The following is a 22,883-nucleotide window of genomic DNA, read 5'->3' as shown; positions in this document are numbered from 1 at the left end:
TTGCTGTATTACAGAAAGGACGTTGCCTGGATTGAAATGTATTAGTTACAAGGGGAAATTAAACAAACGGATTGTTTTCTCTGGCGCATCAGAAGGCTGAGGGGCAACCTCCAAACTTCCCTACATTTCTCACATTATGAGAGGCACAGACAGAGCAGATGATCAGATGTTAAATACTGAAGGGCACTGGTTTTTGCTGAGAGGGCGAACCTTTTTTCAAGATGTGTGATGCCAGAATTATATTGCAGAGAGTGGAAGGTGCCTCTAACCTGCTCTTAGGAGTAATAGTAGAAGCAGGTATGAAAGCAACATTTATGAGGCATTTAGATAGACATGTGACCAGCCAATGAATAGAGGAATATGGACTGTCAGAACAGATTCTATAGTCTGCCTTAAGGTAGACAAAGATTCGCTGTAAGCATTGCCCAGTGACCCTTGCCTGTGGATGTGTAGCAGATGGTATTAATGACATCAGGTAAACACAGATATAGTGGGACAGAGGGCCTGTTCTTGGACAATAATCTTTGCTCTATATCCAGATTGACCAATGCAAATGATGGTCAGTATTGGGAGAAGTCCAGGGAAAAACATAATCACAAAGGTCCAATACCTTGAGTAAATGAATGTATGCAAGTGTGAGATCATCTAGTTTGGAACTGAAAAGGATAGAACAAAATACTTTATAGATGGGATGAGCAATGGTCACAATTGGGATTCAGAGTGGACGAGGATTGGTCCACGTAAGAACATTACACGGCTTTGAGAGGTACAAGGGATAATGAGAAATAAGAAAGGAACATTGATCTAGAGTGCAAAGATATACAGTAGTTTTGCCTCAAACCGTGCATCTTGGCGCCTCACAGTTCGCAGCAACCCACCTCACTGACAAAAGACAAAGGAGGAAAAACCCAACACCCAACCCCAACCAACAAATTTTCCCCTGCAACCGCTGCAACCGTGTCTGCCTGTCCCGCATCAGACTTGTCAGCCACAAACGAGCCTGCAGCTGACGTGGACATTTACCCCCTCCATAAATCTTCGTCCGCGAAGCCAAGCCAAAGAAGTATATATATATACATACACACACATATATATATATATATATATATATATATATTTATATATACTTTGGCTTGACTTCGCGGTATATATATATGTATCTCGTATTGGAAACAGTTCTGACCTCCAAAGCTGAGGAAGGACATGTTGGAGGGAGTTCAATGGATTTACCAAACTATGAGTAAAATTCAAAGGGATTTAAGCAACTGTACAGTTTGATCTTTTGTCCATGAATAACATTTTTTTGTTAATTAAATAATTCATAACCAAGGGTATTAAGGGATTTGGTACCTCCCTTAGTGCTCAGGATTCAATCAAGGAATGAGAGCAAAAATGGAATTGATCCGAAATGGGGCCCCACTGACATTGATCCTGTGCCTGGAGCCTGACATAAACCCTTCCAGCTGAATTCTGGATCTTGGTGAGGTCTGGCTAACCCACTATTACGGAAATAATCACCTCTCTCAGTATGGTCAACCAAGACAATGCACTTTGCGAACTGGTAGAGGACAGCCTGGGGTGAGTGCCTGGAGCAGTGCTTGCTCAATGCATTAACCTATCACTCTCATTGAATGTGTTGGAAGCTGCTTCGCTGTCTGGCTCTCTCCAGGCTAAAATCTTCTCGACACTAACAATCTTAACTGTTGGCCATTGGTGTTGTTGAGCTTGTCACCTTATCAAAATCTCCAGGCTAAGAAGCCAAGCAGGTTTCATCACCTTTCAATACACAGAGCAGGTGCTGCCAGTCCCCAGCAGTGGTCTGCGTTCACTGCGTCATTGCCGACTGGCCGCATTACATTCCCCAGTCCACTCAACACTTGCGCTTTCCCTTACAGACAGCTTCTGCAAGTTGCCTATGGGATTCAACAAGTTAGCGATCACTGTGGAAAGAGAAGATGTGTATTTGCAGCAGTTTCTTTTTTTAATGCAACAGTGACCAGTGTAAATGGTTATTTTTCATAAAGTTTGGGAGATAAGTACTTGTGAGTGTTGGAACTGAGAAACCAGGAGCTCTTTGCAGGATAACACTAAGCAGGGTGTCCTTGTACATTTACATTGGTTGCATTTCACCCATGATCAAATGGAGCAAGGGTTGGCACCAAGGGTTAAAAAGCTTGGTATTAATTATGCTCTCCTGTGTAATCATTATCTTCATCGTGCATACATGTACCATCGCCATTGTGTTTGCTCTTGTGAACTTACAGTTTTTTTCATAGAACTAGTTGCTTCAGTCAGAATTTGTCAAAATTGAAGTTATAAAATTTTAACCTTGCAGGCAAACTGGTCATAAGAAAAAACTAAACTCCTACATCAGTTTTCCTGAAGTTTTAGACTTAACTACATATCTCGAAAGGAAAGGTAAGGGGGTAATTTAATATTCATTATCAGTAATGTTGTTGGACGTGTTCATTCTAAAAAATGTACATAATTGTATGGTGAAATTCGTTTGTAGTGTGGAAAATGAATGTTTACTTCAACTGAAAGCTATTACTTGACATGAGGATAATGGAAATATTTGCTCAAATTTTGATTTAATTCTTGCTTGTTCATTGAATGCAAAAGCAGTTAGTGTCAACGACCCAGATTCAAATCCATTGCTGTCTGTAAGGAGTTTATATGTTCTCCCTGTGCCGTGGGTGCATTTTTCCTGAGTGCTTTGGTTTCCTCTCGCCTTCCAAAACTGACAAGGCTGTAAATTTATTGGGAGTAATTGGCACCACAGGTTTCAAATGGCTGGAATCGGCTTCGACTGTGTTCCAAATAAAATTTAAATTTAAAAACCAATTCATTCCCAAATCATTGAAGATGAAGAAATTCCTCATGAGAAATGGTAAAACTGCATCCAGATTAAAAATTGCTCAATAATCAGGAGGTGCCAAAAATATTCCAAAACAAAATGTGACCAAGTTGGGAAGTAATGCTTTTAGTCAGCTGGCATTGGGCTTAAAAAAAAACTCTGAAAGATACAAATAGGAAATAGAAAGATATAAAGCAGCAAAAGGGATTTTATTTTTTAGTTATATCTAGAGTAGATTATTTCAAGCCTCTTTAATAGCTCTTTTAGAAGAAAGCAAGAGAGAAAAACTGCCACGTTGGTCCTTGGTAAATATTTGAAACTTTATTTGCCATTTATTTGTTTGCATGGATATGTATCTTTTTGAGTACATTTTTTTTTACATGACCAATAAGTGGTAATTCTGGGAAAAAGAATCTTGGGGTTGTATATGATGTCATCTAGGTACTCTGACAATAAATCTTAACTTTGAACTCTGAAGTTGGAGCTTGAGAGAAACATGCACAATGAGCTGAAGTATGAACTATAATGTTTATCGAACAAAAAAGCATTGCGTGCCATACAGGTATGGTAGTCACGATGGTGGTTCACCTTTCCCACCTCTCGAAGGCAGTTAGTGATGGACAGTAAATACCAGCAATGCCTACACCCCAAAAATGTGAATACCAAAAAGACAATTTCAGCTCCTTTTACCACGGAACCAAGTTGAGGGTTTGCAAGGAACACAGTTTTTTTCCACAATGTCTGAACACCACTCGGATTAACTTTGCTACATACCTCAGCAAAAGGGATTGCTTTTCATCCACTTACAGGCAGTAAATAACACTGCTCAATTAAGTTGCATTTAGTTTTCTTCATTTACCACTGATCACCAAAAGGTGGCGTCCAGGCAGCATCCCAAACTTCTGATGACATGGCTTCTGGCCTCAGCTTGTGCTCACATACCTAGCAGATGTACAGTAAGATATAGTTAAAATCTGAGGAGGAACATGGTACAAGGCAGGATGGTGGGGGGTGGGGGAGGGGGGGGGTGGCGAGCTGTAGTTTAGGCGTATCTTTTCCTGCCAATTCAATAGGACCTGGAAATCCAATTTCATTTTCACTTCTGTTATTCTCCATCACTGATCAGCACTTTGTAGCCTTGCAAATAATGCAAAAATAGAATTATAATAGCCATGTCTTGTAATATGGTCTGCAAGAGTAAACTGATCAATGTTGTATGTTCCCTTTAGCATTTGTGCTTTTGCTGGTGGTGGTATAAAATCTTGTTCCTGTGGTCCTATGTGGAATGATGTTAGTATTATGCTGCAGGTGACTGAAGAATGGTCTCAAGCAATTCGTAGCATAGACCAAATTTGACTTCATACTGGGTGATTTCAGCTGTTTGGGCTGACTGGCTTAACAGACAATATACAGGGCTCCATCCAGAGAGAATGATTTTTGTACAACTTTATTTAAATTTAAATTTTAAATTTAGAGATACAGCATAGTAACAGGAGTGGCAGATTATGTTGTATTTTATATTGTATATAGATATGTTTTAAAGGAGAAATTGTGGCAGATTTTTTTTTAGTGTAGGTCAAATACAAACACCAAAACAGATCACATTTAAAATAAAAGAGCTCTGCTCAAGCCAGACAGGCCTGGCAAAAACTTTGAAGAGTGCCCAAGGGACTTGAAAGAACTCGAAGGATTAGGTTCCACAATGTCTGAACACCACTCGGATTAACTTTGCTACATACCTCAGCAAAAGGGATGAGTGCAGTTTGCTGTTCTAAGAGCTTTGCAAGCAGAGAGAGTTAAGCAGGTTTTTCTCTGAGCGAAAGAGAGAGAATTCAGTTCTACAGTTTTTAAGGTTCAGCAGCAGCAGCTGGGACTGGAACAGGACAAGCTGGCAAGCTTGTGGATAAACCCCATTTGGAAGATGGGCTGTGAGTTCTTAGTTCAGTCTGATCCATACAGGAGGAGAGGACTGGCTGCCTAATGTTTCACTTGAAATAAGGGAAACAAAATGAACTCTGTGGTGACCTGTAAGAGAGAGGTTATCATCTGGAAAACCCTGATGGGGCAAGTTTCTTCGGCAAGACATTGATCAGAAGCAATCAATTTTTAACAAATCTCTCTCTGAAAGCCGAAAAGAACCTTCCTGAGTGGTAACCATTTACCTTTCAAGCATCAAAGCCTGGTGAACTTTATAAATGTTAAATTCTGTGCAAAGTATAAGAATTGCCTGCAACCAGTGAACTTGGAAGAGTGAGAAGTGAGATTGGTCTGTGAATCAAATGACCTTTCTAAACTATTATATACTCATGTGCTTAGAATAAGAAATGGGTTAAGTAAGTTAATAGTAATAGTTAAAGTTTGATCCTGTTTTCATGTTTAAAGATAATTAAAAGCAACTTTTGTTTAAGTAACCACTTGTCTTGGTGAATATCTATTACTGCTGGGTTTTAGGGTCCTCTGGGCTTGTAACACGGCCGATCCAGCCCACGAGCCCAATTTGAATAGTGGGAGGAAACTGACGCACCTGGAGGACAACCACGCAGACACGAGGATAACGTACAAACTCCTTAGGGACAGCACCAAAATTCAAACCTGAGTCGTTGGCGCTGTAACAGTGTTGCGCTAACTGCTGTGCCAACCATGTTGCAATTTGAGCCACGACCCTTATTGCAAACCTAATGAGGGAGATCAGATTGGTAGGCTGTAGTGATATCCCAGATCCCCTTGCATAATTCAACCTAAAAACATGATGGCAATGGCTGTGCAATCACACGACTGTAGTCTTTCATCACAGTTTTTCTGATCCACGAATTTGCAGTTCATGATCATCTTAAATGGAAAAAGTGAACTGAGTTGGGCATGTGAGAAAGAAAAGCTCAGAATTAAATCCCCAAATGCTGGAAGCACTCAGCAGGACAGGCAGCATGCATAGATCCTGACACTTTTCCTTGATTTAATAGGCAGCTGGTGTCATCATTAGATATGCTTTACAGCAACTTTAATCTTTTAATATGTAGATTAACATGAGGGGATGGTCACGAGATCAAACCTTTTAACTGGAACCAGATAATTAATGGCAACTTGTTGTCAACGTTAAATGACATCATGTGTAAATCTGGTCTCAGGGTTAACGTGGTTTATGTGAGAAATGACAAAGAGAGGTCTGAGCAGGTTGTAAGTACAGTGAATTGGGGTATTTGGGCGGCACAGGCTCGTGGGCGGGAAGGAATGAAGTAAAGGTGCCTTCACATGGGAGAATCCCAAATGTATGAATTATAACTCACAACATCTTCACCGACAGGGCAGTCAGTTTGCTTTTCATTATGTTTCTGAATAGAATATACATACCTACAAGGAATAGTAAGGTAGAGAATGGTAATAGAGAAGATAAAGAAACTGAATGTAGTAAGGAGGAAGGGCGCTTATGAGGTGTATAAAGCAGTTGGATCATCTGACCCAAATGGACTATTTATGTGCTTTAAGTCCCCTATAAAATGGCATAGCTTCACTCCTGAAGTGAAGCCTTGTTCAATGCATCTTTGTAAGGGATCATGCCTCTTTCTTTCCTTTTTTTGGATGGAAAATATTAAAAAGCACACAGAAAACAGATAAGAAAACGTGACACTTGCACTTCCATAGCAAGAGTTTATTTTTCCAATTGGATTTTTTCCAAACGAGAGGGACTAATCTCTGTATGATTGTCACTTGTGTGAATAAGAAATATTGCTTTTTATTACTGTGCAATTTCCCAATGGTGGAGTAAAAGTGAGAGAGCCTGACTCAGCAGTCAGACCATTCAAATTAAATTTATCTATTAATGAGATAATTTTTATTTTCTGCTCTCCATGTGATTCTGTGTATACATTTGCAATATAAATATTTGAACTGCCTGTAACTTATCAAAAATTGTTGCCACAGCTTAATATGTTGGTTCTTTAACTTGTTTGATATTTCACTAAATATTGTCTTGCAGTGATGCTATCTCACCAAAAAATCTGAAATGCGATCAGACAGGATAATTTCATGGAATTTTATCTGGGGGTAGAATTCCAATATCATGGTTAAGTTTAAAGCAATAACAGTTGGAGAAGAGTTCATTTAGTAATAGGTATGGGATTGCATTGTTTTGAGATTAGATCATTTTTTATTTATATTAGCTTTTAAATAATGCAACAGCAGTATAGCCAAGGCTTTCTCAATAGGTAGCCATCTTAAAAGTGATGGTATCTGTGAACTGAACTAGCTGTCTGCATTAATGGTTATAATTATTAACACTTGTTATATTGAAAGATGGTAGCTTTTTGAAAATCTTGTCATATAATGAAAATAAGCTTTAATTTACTCCTGGATTGCATCAAACTGGATTTGCTTCTTCCTGCAGTATTTACGTTCCACTGAATCTAAATGCAGTTGAAATGATTATCAGCAAGTTACACTAGAAATTTAATGATTGTGTATGAAGTATCATTGTACTGCAAGTTGCTTTTGTTTAAAGTTACTTTAAGCCTGCAAGGTGCTATAACTAATTTGATTGTAATTGTTGAAAAGAAATCTTTAAAAATCTAGAGATGGGCTTCTCATGAAGTATTACCTACTTTTGTTTGTATATATTGCTTGTAAATTTTATAAATGAAAGCAAATTAACATGTTAATTGTGAAGGAGAGCTTATGATGAGGTAAAAATAATAATGTAAAGACTAACTCCAGCCAGATCCTCTCTTAACAAAATGTTTGGAGCATGGAATTATATAACGTCCTGTTTCATCTAGAGTGACGAGCAGAAGACTTCATTGCAGTAATTGTGGGCCAGGCATTGGCACATGCTGGATCATTTCATTAACAAAGTGAAGGACTGCTATAATATTGTCATCACCTATGCAGAACGGGGAGGGGGCGTGGCAAGATGGCGTAGAGTCTAGACGTGTAATCTCGACCTCTCTGGCCAGACTTTTAAATACCCGTTTTTTAACCCTTTGTTTCCGAGTTTAAATTTTTTAAATTTTAATTTAAAGTATTAAGGAATTATTATGGCCACTAACGGTAAAAAGGCTAAATCTCAAGTTCAAAAGAACATACATTTTCGAAGTGCTGAAGATTTGGGGCCAAGACGACTTGAAGCAGCCCCAGGCTCAATTTCTTCATTGCCTAAATCCCAAGGATCGCCTGTGGAGGCTGAAAAGGAAATGCATCAGGCAGCATTACAATCTGAAGAAGTCGTTTTTCTTTGTGAATGGATGAGAAGACAACAAGATATGGGGGGGGAGACCAGCGGCGACTCCCTGAAGAGTCGCTGAGAGTCTAGACCCGCAGTAAATCTTTTAAAATGCCTTTTGTTGAATTGCAGCAGGAGCTGCAGTTACCTTGCTCTGCCCTATGTCAGAGAGAGCAGAGCCGAGCTTTACTGAATCACAATTGAAGGCAGCTATTCAAGCTGTTATAAAACCTGGAATGGATTTGTTGACATCTTAAATGAATGAAATGGTTCAAATGAATGCTGGTATGAAGGCACCTGTGGATGCATCTTATTAAGAATTTAAAAAATTTCAGACTGCTTTTTTGGACTGTAAACAACAAGTGACTTCTTACACAGAAAAAGTATTGAAGGTGGAAAAATCAGTCATAGAATTAGGAGAACGTGAGAAAGAGCTAGAAAGAAAAATAGATTATTTGGAAAATCAAAGCAGAAGGAATAATGTGAAAATTGTTGGTTTGCCAGAAGGTATAGAAGGACAAGACCCTTTTCGTTTTTTTAAAGACTGGATTCCGCAAATATTAGGGCAAGAATTTTTCTCTGAGGGATTGGCACTGGAAAGAGCTCATAGAGCTTTAAGAAGAACACCCTCAGCTGGTCAACCACCAAGACCGGTAATAATTTGATGTTTGAGTTATTTGGATAGAGAAGCAATACTTCGACTTTCAGTACAAAATGCGAGACAACGACAAACCCCATTATTGATTCAGAATAGCAAAGTCTTTTATCCTGATCTGAGTCAAGAGGTCATTCAACGTCGACGTCGATTCAATCCAGTTAAAGAAGTTTTGTGGCGTAAAGGTTATAAGTCTACTTTTTGTTCCCCTGCAGTGTTGAAGGTGTTTTATGGAGACTATCAATTTCGGTTTTTTGAAACTGATCGTGAAGCAATGATTTTTGCTGATTCATTGCCAGATATGAGGACAAAGACGTAGTCCATCATTATCTTCTAAAGAAAAATCTGGTTGCTCTGGAAATGGAAGAAATGGGAAAAACAGGAATGGAAAGAGTCAACCTCCTTCTGAAATGGGATCTTCGAGATTGGAATCTTCTGGATGAAAAGGAGAAATTTTTTATTCTATTTTTGTAATTATGAGATTTTGATGTTACTGACTGTTTGGCTGGGGAGGGAGAGATGTGCACTAAGTTCTTTACCAGTCATCAACCACTGGTGGGTGACCCACACCCAATTTTTGTTTAGGGGATTACTACCTTTTGGTAGTTTTTTTTGGGGGGGGGATTTTCTATTTTTTTCTTTATAAATTTTTAAAATTTTTATTTTAGTTAGTTTTTAATTTGTGATTTTTTTTATTGGAGGGCCTATATACGTTGTTTTGAGTTATATAAAGATATTATTGGTATTTAGTAATAATAGTAGATATGTCAAAGTTGAGGTTTGTTACTTTTAATGTTCGAGGATTAAATAGTACGATTAAACGTAAGCTAGTCTTGGCATATATTAAGAAAATGAAAATTTATATTGCCTTTTTACAAGAAACACATTTGAATGTGAAGGAAAGAGTGAAATTAAAGCGGGACTGGGTTGGGCATGTATATTCTTCTTCATTTAATTCTAGAGCTAAAGGTGTAGCAATTTTGATACATAAAAATTTATCTTTTGAATTACAATTAATGGAGGAAAAGGCAGGATGTATTCTTAAATTGAATTGTAAGATTTTTAGTGAATTTTGGACTTAATATTTATGCTCCAAATGCAGGTGATGAAGTATTTATTTCTGGTGTATTTTTATGTTTGGGTCAGGCTAATGATAATATTTTAGTTGGTGGTGATTTTAATTGTGTCTTGGAAATTTTATTAGATAAATCTCCGAAGAAAGTTAAAAAATCCAAGATGGCAATTCAGGTTCAAGCATTGATGAAAGATCTTAATTTAGTAGATATTTGGAGACGTCTTAATCCGACAGAGAAAGATTTTTCCTTCAATTCTTCTAGACATGAATTGTTTTCAAGGATTGACTTTTTAGTATCGGCACATTTACAAGGGAAAATACAATACCCTAAAAGTAGGGTGATTTCAGACCATTCTCTGTTATATTTTACATATGAACCTTCGGAGAAAATTCAAATAGCTTATCGTTGGAGATTTAATACAATGTTGTTACAAAATATGGAATTTATTGATTTTTTGAAAAAACAAATTAATTTTTTTTGAAAGAAAATTCTAATTCTGTTCAAAGTAAGTTTATATTATGGGATGCTATGAAAGCCTATTTGAGAGGACAAATAATTAATTATACTTCTAAAATAAAAAAGAATCGATTAAATCAGAGTCTTGAATTAGAGAAACAGATCGATGAGTTAGAAAAGGAATTCCAGAAAGATGCTACAGAAGATCAGAAAATAGAATTATCTAGGCTGAAATTGAATAAATTATCAATTTGAATGTGTGATTAATAGGACTAAACAATGGTATTATGAATGGGGAGAGAAAGCACATAAGGTATTGGCGTGGCAATTAAAGAAAGAACAAATATCGAGGACTATTAATGGTGTTAGACGGAATTCTCTTATTACTTATAAACCTCGTGAGATTAATGATGAATTTTATTCATTTTATAAAAAGTTATATACATCTGAAGGAAAACAGGAAACTGGATCGATTGATTTTTTTTTAAATGACAGCTGAATTTACCAATATTAGAGGATGGAGATATACAGGAGTTAGAAGAACCATTTACTGATTCGGAAATTAAAGTGGCTATGCTGGAAATGCCGAATGATAAATCGCCAGGCGATGATGGATTCTCGGTTGAATTTTATAAAATATTTTATGATGATTTATCTGCAGTGTTTGAGGATTTATTACGTCAAGTTGGAGAACATTATGAATTACCTGAGTCTTGTTCTAGTGCTGTAATTACAGTAATTCCTAAAAAAAATAGAGATAAATAAAAATAAAGTATCTTCATATAGACCAATTTCATTGTTAAATGTAGATTTTAAAATAATAGCTAAAATATTAGCGAATAGATTGGCTAAAATTTTACCAAAGTTGATTCATATGGATCAAACAAGTTTTATAAAGAATAGATGTGCTTCAGATAATATTTTGCGCGTGATTAGTTTGATTAATAGATTTCGACAATCTTTAGATCATCCGATGGTGATATCCTTAGATGCAGAAAAAGCATTTGATAGAGTTGAATGGAATTTTTTGTTTAAAGTTTTGGAGAAATTTAAGTTTGGTCCTTCTTTTATTGGTTGGATTAGGGCTCTATATAGTAAACCGGAAGCTAGGGTATTGACGAATGGTTTGATTTCGGAATCTTTTAAACTCGTCAAGGTTGTCCTTTATCACCAGGTTGGATTGCGTTAATGATTGAACCTTTAGCACAGTTGATAAGACAAAATACACAGATACAAGATATGAAAGTTTTAGATGAGGAGTATAAAATTAATTTATTTGGTGATGATGTATTGGTGTATTTAATAAACCCAGCTCAGTCACTTTTGCAATTGAAGGAATGTTTAATACAATATGGATGTCTTTCTAGATATAAAGTTAACTGGGAAAAAAGTGAAATATTACCGGTAAGTGAAGGAGATTATTCAGTTTATAAGAATATTATTAATTTGAAGTGGACTGACCGAATTAAATATCTGGGTATAATTTTGAATGTTAATTATCAATCTTTATATAAATTAAATTATGCTCCGTTAAGAAAAAAAATCAAAACTGATTTGAGTAAATGGAAAGATTTACCTATTAATTTAGTGGGAAGGATAAATACATTTAAGATGAATATCTTTCCACGTATACAATATCTGTTTCAATTTATTCCATATTTACTTGACAAATTTTTTTTTCGAGATTTAAATAAAATGGTTAGCTAATTTTTATGGAGAGGTAAATTTTCGAGAGTAGCTTTGAATAAATTAACTTGGAAATATGAGTTAGGGGGATTACGTTTACCATATTCTCAAAATTGTTATGAGGCAGCCCAACTTAAATTTATTAGCTCATTGATGGATTTGGTACGGCCTCCTAGTTGGGTAAAAATTGAGATGGCAAATATTTCTGAATTTGAAATACATCAATTTTTGTTTAGGTGGAATATGAATTTGTTACAACAATATAATGTGCCTATACTAAAACATTTAATGAAGTAATGGATAAAGAAAAATAAAATGATAGGTTCTAGGGGTAAATTATTGGCTTTGACTCCGTTGTATAATAATCAACTTATTTCTTTTACAATACATAATCAAAGTTTATTGCATTGGAAATTTAAACGTGTGAAAAATTTGGGAGATTGTTTTAAAGAGGGTAAGTTTTTATCTTTTAATCAGATGAGGGAAGATTTTGGTATTGATATTTCTTTATTATCAAATTTGATCTTTGGTAAAATGTATGTTTGGTAGAGATATGATTTTACCTAAAATGACTAAATTTGAGAGTTTTCTTATGAAGGTACCAGAGAAGGGGTATATTTCATTTATGTATCAAATATTACAAGATGATATGAATAAAAAGGGTTGGGATAGATCTAAAATTAAATGGGAAGCGGACATTGGTTTTATTTTTTCTTTGAAGAGGATTGGTTAGATATCTGTTATGTTAGTGTAACTAGATTGATAAATGCACGTTATGCAATGATTAATTACAACTTTTTACATCAATTATATTTGACACCTGAAAATTTTAAAAAAATATAGTTTTAATGAATCAGATTTGTGTTTTAGATGTGGTGATATGGTTGGAACTTTTCTTGATGCTGTTTGGTCATGTATACATATACAATCTTTTTGGAAGAAAATTCAATCGTTTTTAGAATATCTGTATAAGATTAAAATAGTTTTAGATCCAACAGTATTTTTATTGGGTAGTTTGCAATCTTTGAAAGGTTTGGGATTAGATAAGTTCCAGCTTGCTTTTGTATATTTAACTTTATCTGTAGTGAAAAAATGTATTGCTATTACTTGGAAAGATACAAATATGATTGATATTAATACATGGCATAATGAGATGAAATATTGTTTAATAATGGAAAAAATTATGTATGTTTTGCATGATATTTATATTTTTTTATTAATAAGTGGCTGTTATATTCGGAATATTTACATTTCAGTTTATATTGATTAGATTTTAATATGTATATTTAATTATTTTAAAATATTCCTTTTTTTCTTTTTTTATGGCTCTCCTTAGGAGAATTGGCTGAAGGGGGGGTTCTTTTCTTTATTTTATATATATATATATATATATATATATATATATATAAAATGTTCATGTTTAATTGCTGTATTCTTCATATATTATTTGTTTTTTGAACGAATAAATAATTAAAAAAAAAAAAAAAAACCTGTGCAGAACAGGCACTGATGAATGCTTCACCGACCGTGGCTGCATAACGGCATCAGGTTGGCCACAAAACATCAGCACCAACAGAATCGGTGCCACAAGGTGACCGATGTGGAAGCTCTCAAGGACTGGACAAAAACACTGCCTCATGGATGATGCACTAGTTTAAACCCATCCTAGCAGCACTTTGTCAGAGCTGTTGGGTAGAGTTTAAACATTTTACAGGGTGGTGGGAACCAGAATGTGAGGACAGAGAATAAGACAGAAGGTCAAAAGCATGATACTATGTGTTCTGAGTTTGTGAGGAAGAGCAGACAGGGGACAAAACATAATTGTAGTCAGTTAGAGGGTTTGAAATGTCTCTATATCAGTGCTATCATCAGTTCGGTGGGCAGCAACCTCCTTTGAAGAAGACCGCAGAGCCCACCTCACTGACAAAAGACAAAGGAGGAAAAACCCAACACCCAACCCCAACCAACCAATTTTCCCCTGCAGCCGCTGCAACCGTGTCTGCCTGTCCCGCATCGGACTTGTCAGCCACAAACGAGCCTGCAGCTGACGTGGACTTTTACCCCCTCCATAAATCTTCGTCCGCGAAGCCAAGCCAAAGAAGAAGAAGATATCAGTGCTAGGAGTATTAGGAATGAAGGGGATGAACTTAGACTCACAGTGGTAGGCAACCTTTATTAAAACTCAATAGTGGCAATCCCTTACCAATCATAGAGCACTTATGGCTAAGGAAATACTTAAGGTGGAATATGAGTTCTCTTAGAAAAAGGATGCCCAATTCTGACTTAGATCCTGGATCAGTACGTAGAACGACGATGTTGTGGCAGTTACAGAGAGGGGGCTAGAGGGAGGGTAGGAATGGCTGAGGCATGTACCAGGGTTTAGTGTTTTAAAAGGAATAGGATGGGAGGTAAGAGAAGGAGGTAGCATTACTGGTCAGGGATAGTATGACTATAGAATGAGAGGATGGTGCTGAGGGAGTATCTACTGAGATGGCATGGTTGGAAGTCAGAAGGGAGCTATCACTGCACTAGGAGAGGTCTATAGCCCCACCCCCTTCTAAATAGCCCTCGGGACACCAAGGAGCAGATTAGCAGGTGGAATGATGCAGGAAATATACCATATATAACCATATAACCACTGACAGCACAGAACAGGCCAGTTCGGCCCTACTAGTCCATGCCGTAACAAATTCACACCCTCCTAGTCCCACTGACCAGCACCCGGTCCATACCCCTCCAGTCCTCTCCTCTCCAGGCAACTATCCAGTCTGTCCTTAAATGTAACCAATGATCCCGCCTCAACTACGTCTGCCAGAAGCTCATTCCACATCCCTACCACCCTTTGCGTAAAGAAATTTCCCCTCATGTTCCCCTTATAATTTTCCCCTTCAATCTTAAACCATGCCCTCTAGTTTGAATCTCCCCCACTCTTAATTGAAAAAGCCTATCCACATTTACTCTGTCCATCCCTTTTAAAATCTTAAACACCTCTATCAATTCCCCCCTCAATCTTCTACGCTCCAGAGAAAAAAGCCCTAGTCTGCACAACCTTTCCCTGTAACTTAAACCTTGAAATCCTGTCAATATTCTTGTGAACCTTCTCTGAACTCTCTCTATTTTGTTTATATCTTTCCTATAATTTGGTGACCAAAACTGTACACAGTACTCCAAATTTGGCCTCACCAATGCCTTGTACAATTTCATCATAACCTCCCTACTCTTGAATTCAATACTCCGATTTATGAAGGTCAAGATTCCAAATGCCTTCTTCACCACACCATTCCATCAGCCATTTCTCAGCCCACACCTCCAGCCTTCCTAAATCACCTTTTAATCTACGGTAATCTTCCTCACTGTCCACAACACCACCAATCTTTCTATCATCCGCAAACTTGCTTATCCAATTCTCCACCCCGACTTCCAGATCATTAATATATATAACAAACAATAGTGGACCCAGGACCGATCCCTGTGGAACTCCACTAGTCACCGGCCTCCAATTGGACAAACAATTTTCTACCACTACTCTCTGACACCTCCCATCCAACCATTGCTGAATCCATTTCACTACCTCCTTATTTATACCTAATGCCTCCACCTTTTTTCCTAACCTCCTGTGAGGAACTTTGTCAAAAGCTTTACTAAAGTCTAAATAGACAACATCCACCACTTTCCCTTCATCAACCTTTTTTGTAACCCCCTTGAAGAACTCAATCAGGTTTGTCAAGCATGATCTACCCCTGACAAAACCATGCTGATTACTCCCTATCAATCCCTGTACCTCCAAATATTTGTAAATACCATCCCTCAGAACACTTTCCATCAACTTACCCACCACAGACGTCAGACTCACGGGCCTATAATTTCCAGGTTTACATTTGGACCCTTTCTTAAACGGCGGAACCACATGCGCCACCCTCCAATCCTTTGGCACTACCGTGACCAATGACATCCTAAATATCTCTGTTAATGGCCCCACTATCTGTCCGCAAGCCTCCCTGAGTGTCCTTGGGAATATTTTGTCCGGTCCCAGAGATTTATCCACCTTTATCTTTTTCAACACAGCTATCACTACCTCCTCGGTTATCCTTATATGCTTCGTGACCTCCCCACTATTTTTCTTTACTTCAACTTATTTTTTTCCCTAGTGAATACCAAGGCAAAGAAATCATTCAAAATTTCCCCCATTTCCTCTGATTTCTCACTCACCCTACCTTCGCTATCTACAAGGGGTCCAATTTTATCCCTCACTAATCTTTTACTTTTAATGTACCTATAGAAACCCTTTGGATTTATTTTTACTCTGTCTGCCAAAGCCTCTTCGTGCCTTTTTTTTGGCCTTTCTAATTTCTTTCTTAAGATTCCTTCTACACTCCTTGTAGTCCTCCTTCAAACTCTCAGCTCCCTGCTCTTTATGCCTTTTGTACACCTCCCTTGTTCTCCTAACCAAATTTCCAATATTCCTCGAAAACCAAGCCTCCCTATGACTTCCAGCCTTTCCTTTGATCATATCTAGTCTGCGACATATCTAGTCTGTACCCACAAAATTTCTTTTTCGTATGTCCTCCATTTTTCATTTACATCCTTACCTGAAAATATCCTGTCCCACTCAATACTCCCCAAAACCCTTCTTATTCCTTCTTCTCCAATCCAGAACTTCAACTTTAGGCCCCTCCTTGCTCTTCCCTAAAACTACCCGAAAACTAACAGAGTTATGATCACTGGACCCAATTTGTTCTCCACCATTAATGTCCGATACCTGACCTAGCTCATTCCCTAACAGGAGATCTAGTATTACACCGTCCCGAGTCTGTTCTTCTACTAATTGATTTAGAAAACAATCTTGAACACATTTAACGAACTCTAGCCCATCCAGCCCTCTAACTGTATGGGTATCCCAATCAATGTGAGGGAAGTTAAAATCTCCCATGATCAGTACCTCATATTGACTGGCACTTCCTGACTGGAAGAGGAATAAATGGGGCTATATTTGTCAGGTGTGTTCAAGAAGGTTTCCTGACACAGTATGTAGACCAGCCAAAGAGGGGTGAGGCCACAGTGGATCTAATTCTGGGTACTGAACCTGGTCAGGTGGCAGACCTCTCAGTGGGTGTGGATTTTGGTGAGAGTCACCACAACACCCTGAGTCTGAGAATAACTATGGATACGGATAATAGCAGACAAAATGGTAAAGGGTTTAATTGGGGAAGGGCTAATTCTGATGGTACTGTATGAGGTAGGAACGAGCAAGAGTAAATTGGAAACAGATGTTCAGAGGTGAAAATGCAGAAGTAATGTGGAGGAAGTTTAAGGACCACTTGTGCCAAGTTCAGGATAGGATTGTCCCAATGGGATGTGAAAAAAATGGTAGGAAAGAGGAAGTGTGGTTGTCAAAACAGGTGAGGCAGCTTGTTAAGAGGAAGAAGGAAGCATATGTTAGATATAGGAGGCAGGAAACAGGAAGGGCTCAGGAGAAATATATGGTAGCCAGGAAGGAGCTTAAGAAAGGAGTTAGGAGAGATCAAAGGGGGGATGAGAAAGCTTTGCCATGTTGGATTAAAGAGAACCTCAACACGTTCTATGTGTTTGTGAAGAACAGAAAGATGATGAGAAGGAAGGTTGGGCCACTAAAGGATAAAGGAGGCAACGTGCCCGTAGGCAGAGGAAGTTGGGGAGGTCCTAAATGAATAAGTTGCTTCAGTATTCACAAAAGAAAAGGGCCTGGATCAGGGTGAGGTTGGAATAGAACAGGCTTGTGTGCTGGACATTGTTGAGATTAAGGAAGAGGAAGTGTTAAATCTTCTTAAAAACATCAAGATTGATAAGTGTCCGGGGCCGAGTGCAATATACCCCAGTTTGCTGTGGGAAGTGAGGGAAGAGATAGCTGGGGCAGTGGCTAAGAATCCTCTTTGGACTTAGGGAGGGGCCAGAGGATTGGAAAATGATAAATATGGTCATCTTGTTTAAAAAATGTCATAGGGAGAATCCTGGGAATTATGGACCAATGAGTCTTATGTCACTGTTGTGCAAACTATTGGAGAGGATTCTTAAGGACAGGATCTATTAGCATTTGGAGAAGTGCAGTCTACTCAAGGATAATCAGCATGGCTTGTGAAGGGAAGGTCATGCCTCATGGACCTAATTGAGTTTTTTGTGGAGGTAACAGGAAATTGATGTGGCAGGGTGGTAGATGTGATTTATATGGATTTTAGTAAGCCAATTGAGAATGTCCCCCATGAGAGACTTGTTCAGAAAGTCATGAGACACGGGATCAGTGGCACCTTGGCTGTGTGGATTAAAAATTGGCTTGTTTGTAGAAAAAACTTTTCAATTAACAATGAAAATAGGCAGAAGTCATTCAGGTAAAATGTTATACTTGTAAAACAATTATTGATTATAGTTGCAATGGATTTTGTGTTCATTGGTATAAGGAAAGTATTCTTCCTGGAGGTCAGTGGACCTGCAAAGATCTGTTCTGGAACCCCTGCTCTCTGTGATCTTTTTTAAGTGACCTACATGAATATGCGGAAGCATAAGTCATTTAAGTTTGCGGATGATACAAAGGTTGGAGGAGTTATGGGTGATCCTGAAGGTTGTCGTAGGTTACAAAAGAATATAGACAGGATGCAGAGTTGGGTGGAAAAATGACAGATGGAATTCAATCCAGATAAATATCAGATGATGAATTTTAGAGGGACGAACCAGAAGGCTGAGTACATGGTTAATGGTCGGTTATTTAAGAGCATAGATGAACAGAGGGGCCTTGGGGTCCAAATTTATACTTCCCTCAAGGTTGGCGTGCAAGTTGATAGGATAATTAAAAAGGCCTATGGGATAATAAAGTAAATCGCGAAAATCTGTAGAGATCATGGTTGAAGTAAAAACGCACAACACTGGAGAAACTCAGCTGGTCAATGCCACAAAAGATCAGCACCAACAGAATCAGTGCCACAAGGTGACCGATGTTGAAGCTCTCAAGGACTGGACAAAAACACTGCCTCATGGATGATGTACTAGTTTAAACCCTCCCGAACAGCTCTTTGTCAGAGTTAGAACTAGTTTAAACCCTCCTTTATATAGCAAAGGTAAAGATGTATAACCAACGTTTTCGGCATGAGCCTTTGATCATATCATACCTTGATGAAGGGTACAACCCAAAACATCGGTTATGTATTTTCACTTTACTATATAAAGGACACTGCTTGACCAGCTGAGTTTCTCTAGCACTGTGTTCATTAATAAGGGGATTGAGTTCAACAGTTGAGAGGCTGTGTTGCATCTCTATGGGGTATGGAGGTTTAATTAGTTTTTAAAGGAATATATGGGTCGTCACAACATCGAAGACTGAAGGACTTCTACTGTGCTGTAGTGTTCTATGTTCTAATTCCTACTCTATAGATAGTGTGTTTGTAACGGCACTAACTTACCACTAGAATACACTCACTCGTTTCTTTCAGCACTGCATGAAGTCGACTTTCTTTTATTAATCACTAGACCCAATGTTGCATTGTTCAACTCCTTAAACTCTACCCAGCTAAACTCCTCTGACCTTCTCATTTGCTCACTGCCACACATGTGATCCTGATGCTCTCACTCTCCTCCTCCTGCATCTGACGCTTAACACACCCGAGCATGCACACTATTACCCCCGCGTGTCGTATTGCTTATGTCATCAGCAGCGGCCGGCACTACACCCGACAAAGGCAAGTGTGCAACCGCGACATGTTAACACCATAAAGGCTGCCCTGGCACCCATCCCAATTAGCACTAGCAAAGAGATTCTTGGCTTCTCTACCAAGAACTACAGGGTTGGTTATGGAGTGTAATATGTAGAGGATCTAATCAACTGGTAATATGTGGCATTTGTGGATTAGAAGGTTCATATTATTCAGTGGAAACAACAGGACAATCATTTGAAGGCAGAGGTTCAACAGCACTGTAATAGAGGGTGGACAGAGAAAATGCAAGAATCTCAGCAACTGGTTTCCTCCAGGTTATAAATGCCCAAGGCCCCATCACACAGAATCAAGTGTAGGAACAAATGCATTGGGGAGAGAAAGGTAGCCATTGACCACTGGAAGGAAAACTGAAGAGATTCTGTCCTTGCCGTGAGTGCCTTGGATTCCATTTCACAGCAACATGCGTCACCCTTGCTATCATACCTCACTGACAGGTTGAGGAAACCATATCTCAATTCAACGATGCAGTTGGCATTCCTGCTTAAATTCGAGAACGAGACCATAGTGGGTTTCAGTCATAAACCTCATTACCTATATTTGGAAAGAGGAGCCCAGAGAAACTGATCATGAGAATCTTCAACAAAGGAAACACATCAGGCGTGGTAGCTGTTGAAGGATCTCCCAGCTGTCTGACTTAGAAAGTGATCACCAGAACCTTTTTTAGTAACCTCCTTCCATTAACCATTGTGCTGCTCCCTGAATCGCATCGTCGATTTTATCCATTCTGAGGCACAGTGGGCTTGATCTCCACATTCATCTTTGTGCACACCAAGTTGTTGAGCTTAAACTTATTGTTGGTAACATGCAGGAGACTGCTGAAATCTAAAGCTAAGCGCAATCTGCTGGAGGAACTCAGTTGGTCGAGCAGTATCTCAGAGAAAAACAATGGTCAACGCCCTTCATCGGGACTGAGGAAAGTTGGTCTACAAGCAGCATGAAGAGGACAAGGTGGGAAGGGGGAGATAAGAGTAAAAACACATGGAAATGCTGGAGGAGATCAGCTGGTCTTTCAACATTGAAGGGAGACAAAGGTATATCACTGACATTTCAGTCCTGAGCTCTTCTTCAAAGAATATGCAAAAAAATCTCAGAATATAGGCAGTGCTGGCTGGGGGGAGGAATCCAGACCAAGAAAAGGGGTTAATTGGATACGATAAGGGGAGAGGTGAGAATAGATTATGTCTGTGCAAAAGGAGACAGAAAATGGAGAGAGAAGAGCTGGGGGAAGAAGATAAGAGGGGGTGGTTTTTAACAGAAGTCAGAGAAGTTAATATTAAAGCGATCCAGTTGAAGAGTGCCCAGTTGGAGAATGGGGTGTTGTTTCTCCATTTCGCAGGTGGTTTCAATCTGGCAGTGCATGAGACCATGGAGAGACATGTCAGCAAGAGAATGGGATGGGGAATTGAAGTGAGTGGCTACTGGGAGATCCACGCTATTGCAAGATAGGAGCCCCACCCCCCACAGGATGGACCAACCTGGCATGAGGCAGAGATAGATGCAAGATGGAGGGAGAAAAAAGCAAGAGAAACAGATGGATGAGAGAGGAAAATTAGTCATACCCTAACCCTAACCACCTCGTCACCTTCCTCTCACTGATCCCTCACGTGGCTTCAGCTGCAATTCCTTTTGGATCTTTACCATCCCTCCTGACCTCTCAGTCTCCAACGCTGAGTGTTTTGTCCTCGGGAGGCCTCACCTTTGTGGCCCTGCATGTGCTCCTCAACATTACAGGCCCGCAATGGGTTCTTCTTCTGCTGCCACTGTGCTGATCGCTTTAGTGAGATCTCCCCAACCCCCATGAATATGATCTTTTTTTTGTGTCTCCACCATTCCTTCCTCAGATCTTTTAGCCTCTCATGACTTTTTCATTTCTAATTGAGGACATCAACTGCTTTGACTTGTTCGCTCCACTCACCCACTCCAAACACCACTCTCTTTGCACCGACTCCAACCTGATCCTCAAACTCTCAGAGGTCTACTGAAGTGACTTCCACTTTGCAGAGGCCAGATTCCAGGTCTCGCTCCTGGATCTTGACTCCACCGGTGACCACCAGATCACAATATCTCATTGTATCAGGAGATCTCCCCTCCAAGCCATCTCACACATTTCCTCCGTCTCTCAGAATTCCGCTCTTACAACTCTTCCCTCCAAACAGAATAGGGATAATATTCCTTTTATCTTTTATCATTTTACCCAGCAGCCTCTACTTTCATCACATCATCCTCCATCATTTCCACAAATTCTACCACCAGACACATCTGCCCCTCCCCACCTGTTTCTGCCTTCCACGGGAATCGTTCCCTCCATCATGATCTTTTCCCTCATCTCCATACCCATGGTACTTTCCTCCCTCCCCACCCATCTCTATTATTCGTGGTACGTACCTCTGCAACCACAGGTCGTGCAACACTTGCTCTTTGACCTCCTCCCTCACCATCATCCAGGGTCCCAAGCAGCCTTTCCACATAAGGCAAAGATTCAGGTGCACCTTGTTGAACCTCATCTATGGCATTCGGTGCTCCCAATGTGGACTCCTCAATGAGTGCAAACATAGACTTGGGAACTATTTCACACTGCATCTTCGCTCTGCTAGCAATTACTAAACTAACAGCATAAACTAATAGTGTTACTGAGCATCACAAGGTATAAATTTTGCTTATCCCAAATTCTTTTTGTCAAAGATTGCAGTTTTACACTATGGAAGCAGGCCCGATACTCCACCAAGTCCACATCAACCATCCATTTGCACGAATCCCATTTCATCCTCGCCACATTTTCAACAACAACCCCCCCCCCCCGCAGATTTTACCACTTGCATACAACAAAAAGGACAATTCCTGATGACATAATGCGTTGGCCTATCTTTGGGATGTGGGAGAAAGCTGAGCACCTGGATAAAATCCACATGGTCCCAGGAAGAATATACAAATCTATAGATTAGCACTGGAAGCTAGAAATAAACAGAGGGTGCTGCATACAATTACTATCTGTGCTACTCTTGATCTTAATTTTTTCCATCTGGATTGATTTGATTTGTATTCATGTCTCTGCTTCAATGCTGAAAGCTTCCACCTAACAGATTTAAAAAAAAAATCAAGGTGCATAAGACATAAAGCCCCCTATTATCCAGAATTCAAGCAACCAGAAAAAAATTGCGAAAAATGAATAGGTAAAAAATACGTACATTTAAAATTGTTAGTT

At 38.9% G+C, this 22,883-nt stretch overlaps 1 protein-coding gene across 4 annotated transcripts in view; it reads left to right on the top strand.

Moving 5' to 3' along the window:
• Window positions 1–22,883, top strand: part of usp48 (ubiquitin specific peptidase 48) — a 181,059-nt gene that overhangs the window by 62,894 nt on the left and 95,282 nt on the right. For all 4 annotated transcript variants that reach the window (XM_069919155.1, XM_069919151.1, XM_069919150.1 and 1 more), the window contains exon 8: window positions 2,336–2,418. In XM_069919155.1, coding sequence (XP_069775256.1) covers window positions 2,336–2,418 — 83 coding nt within the window. The remainder of the gene's footprint in view (window positions 1–2,335; window positions 2,419–22,883) is intronic.

The sequence above is a fragment of the Narcine bancroftii genome, chromosome 2 (assembly GCF_036971445.1).
Source record: "Narcine bancroftii isolate sNarBan1 chromosome 2, sNarBan1.hap1, whole genome shotgun sequence".
NCBI lineage: Eukaryota > Metazoa > Chordata > Chondrichthyes > Torpediniformes > Narcinidae > Narcine > Narcine bancroftii.
This window is presented reverse-complemented; position numbering and strand designations above follow the sequence as displayed.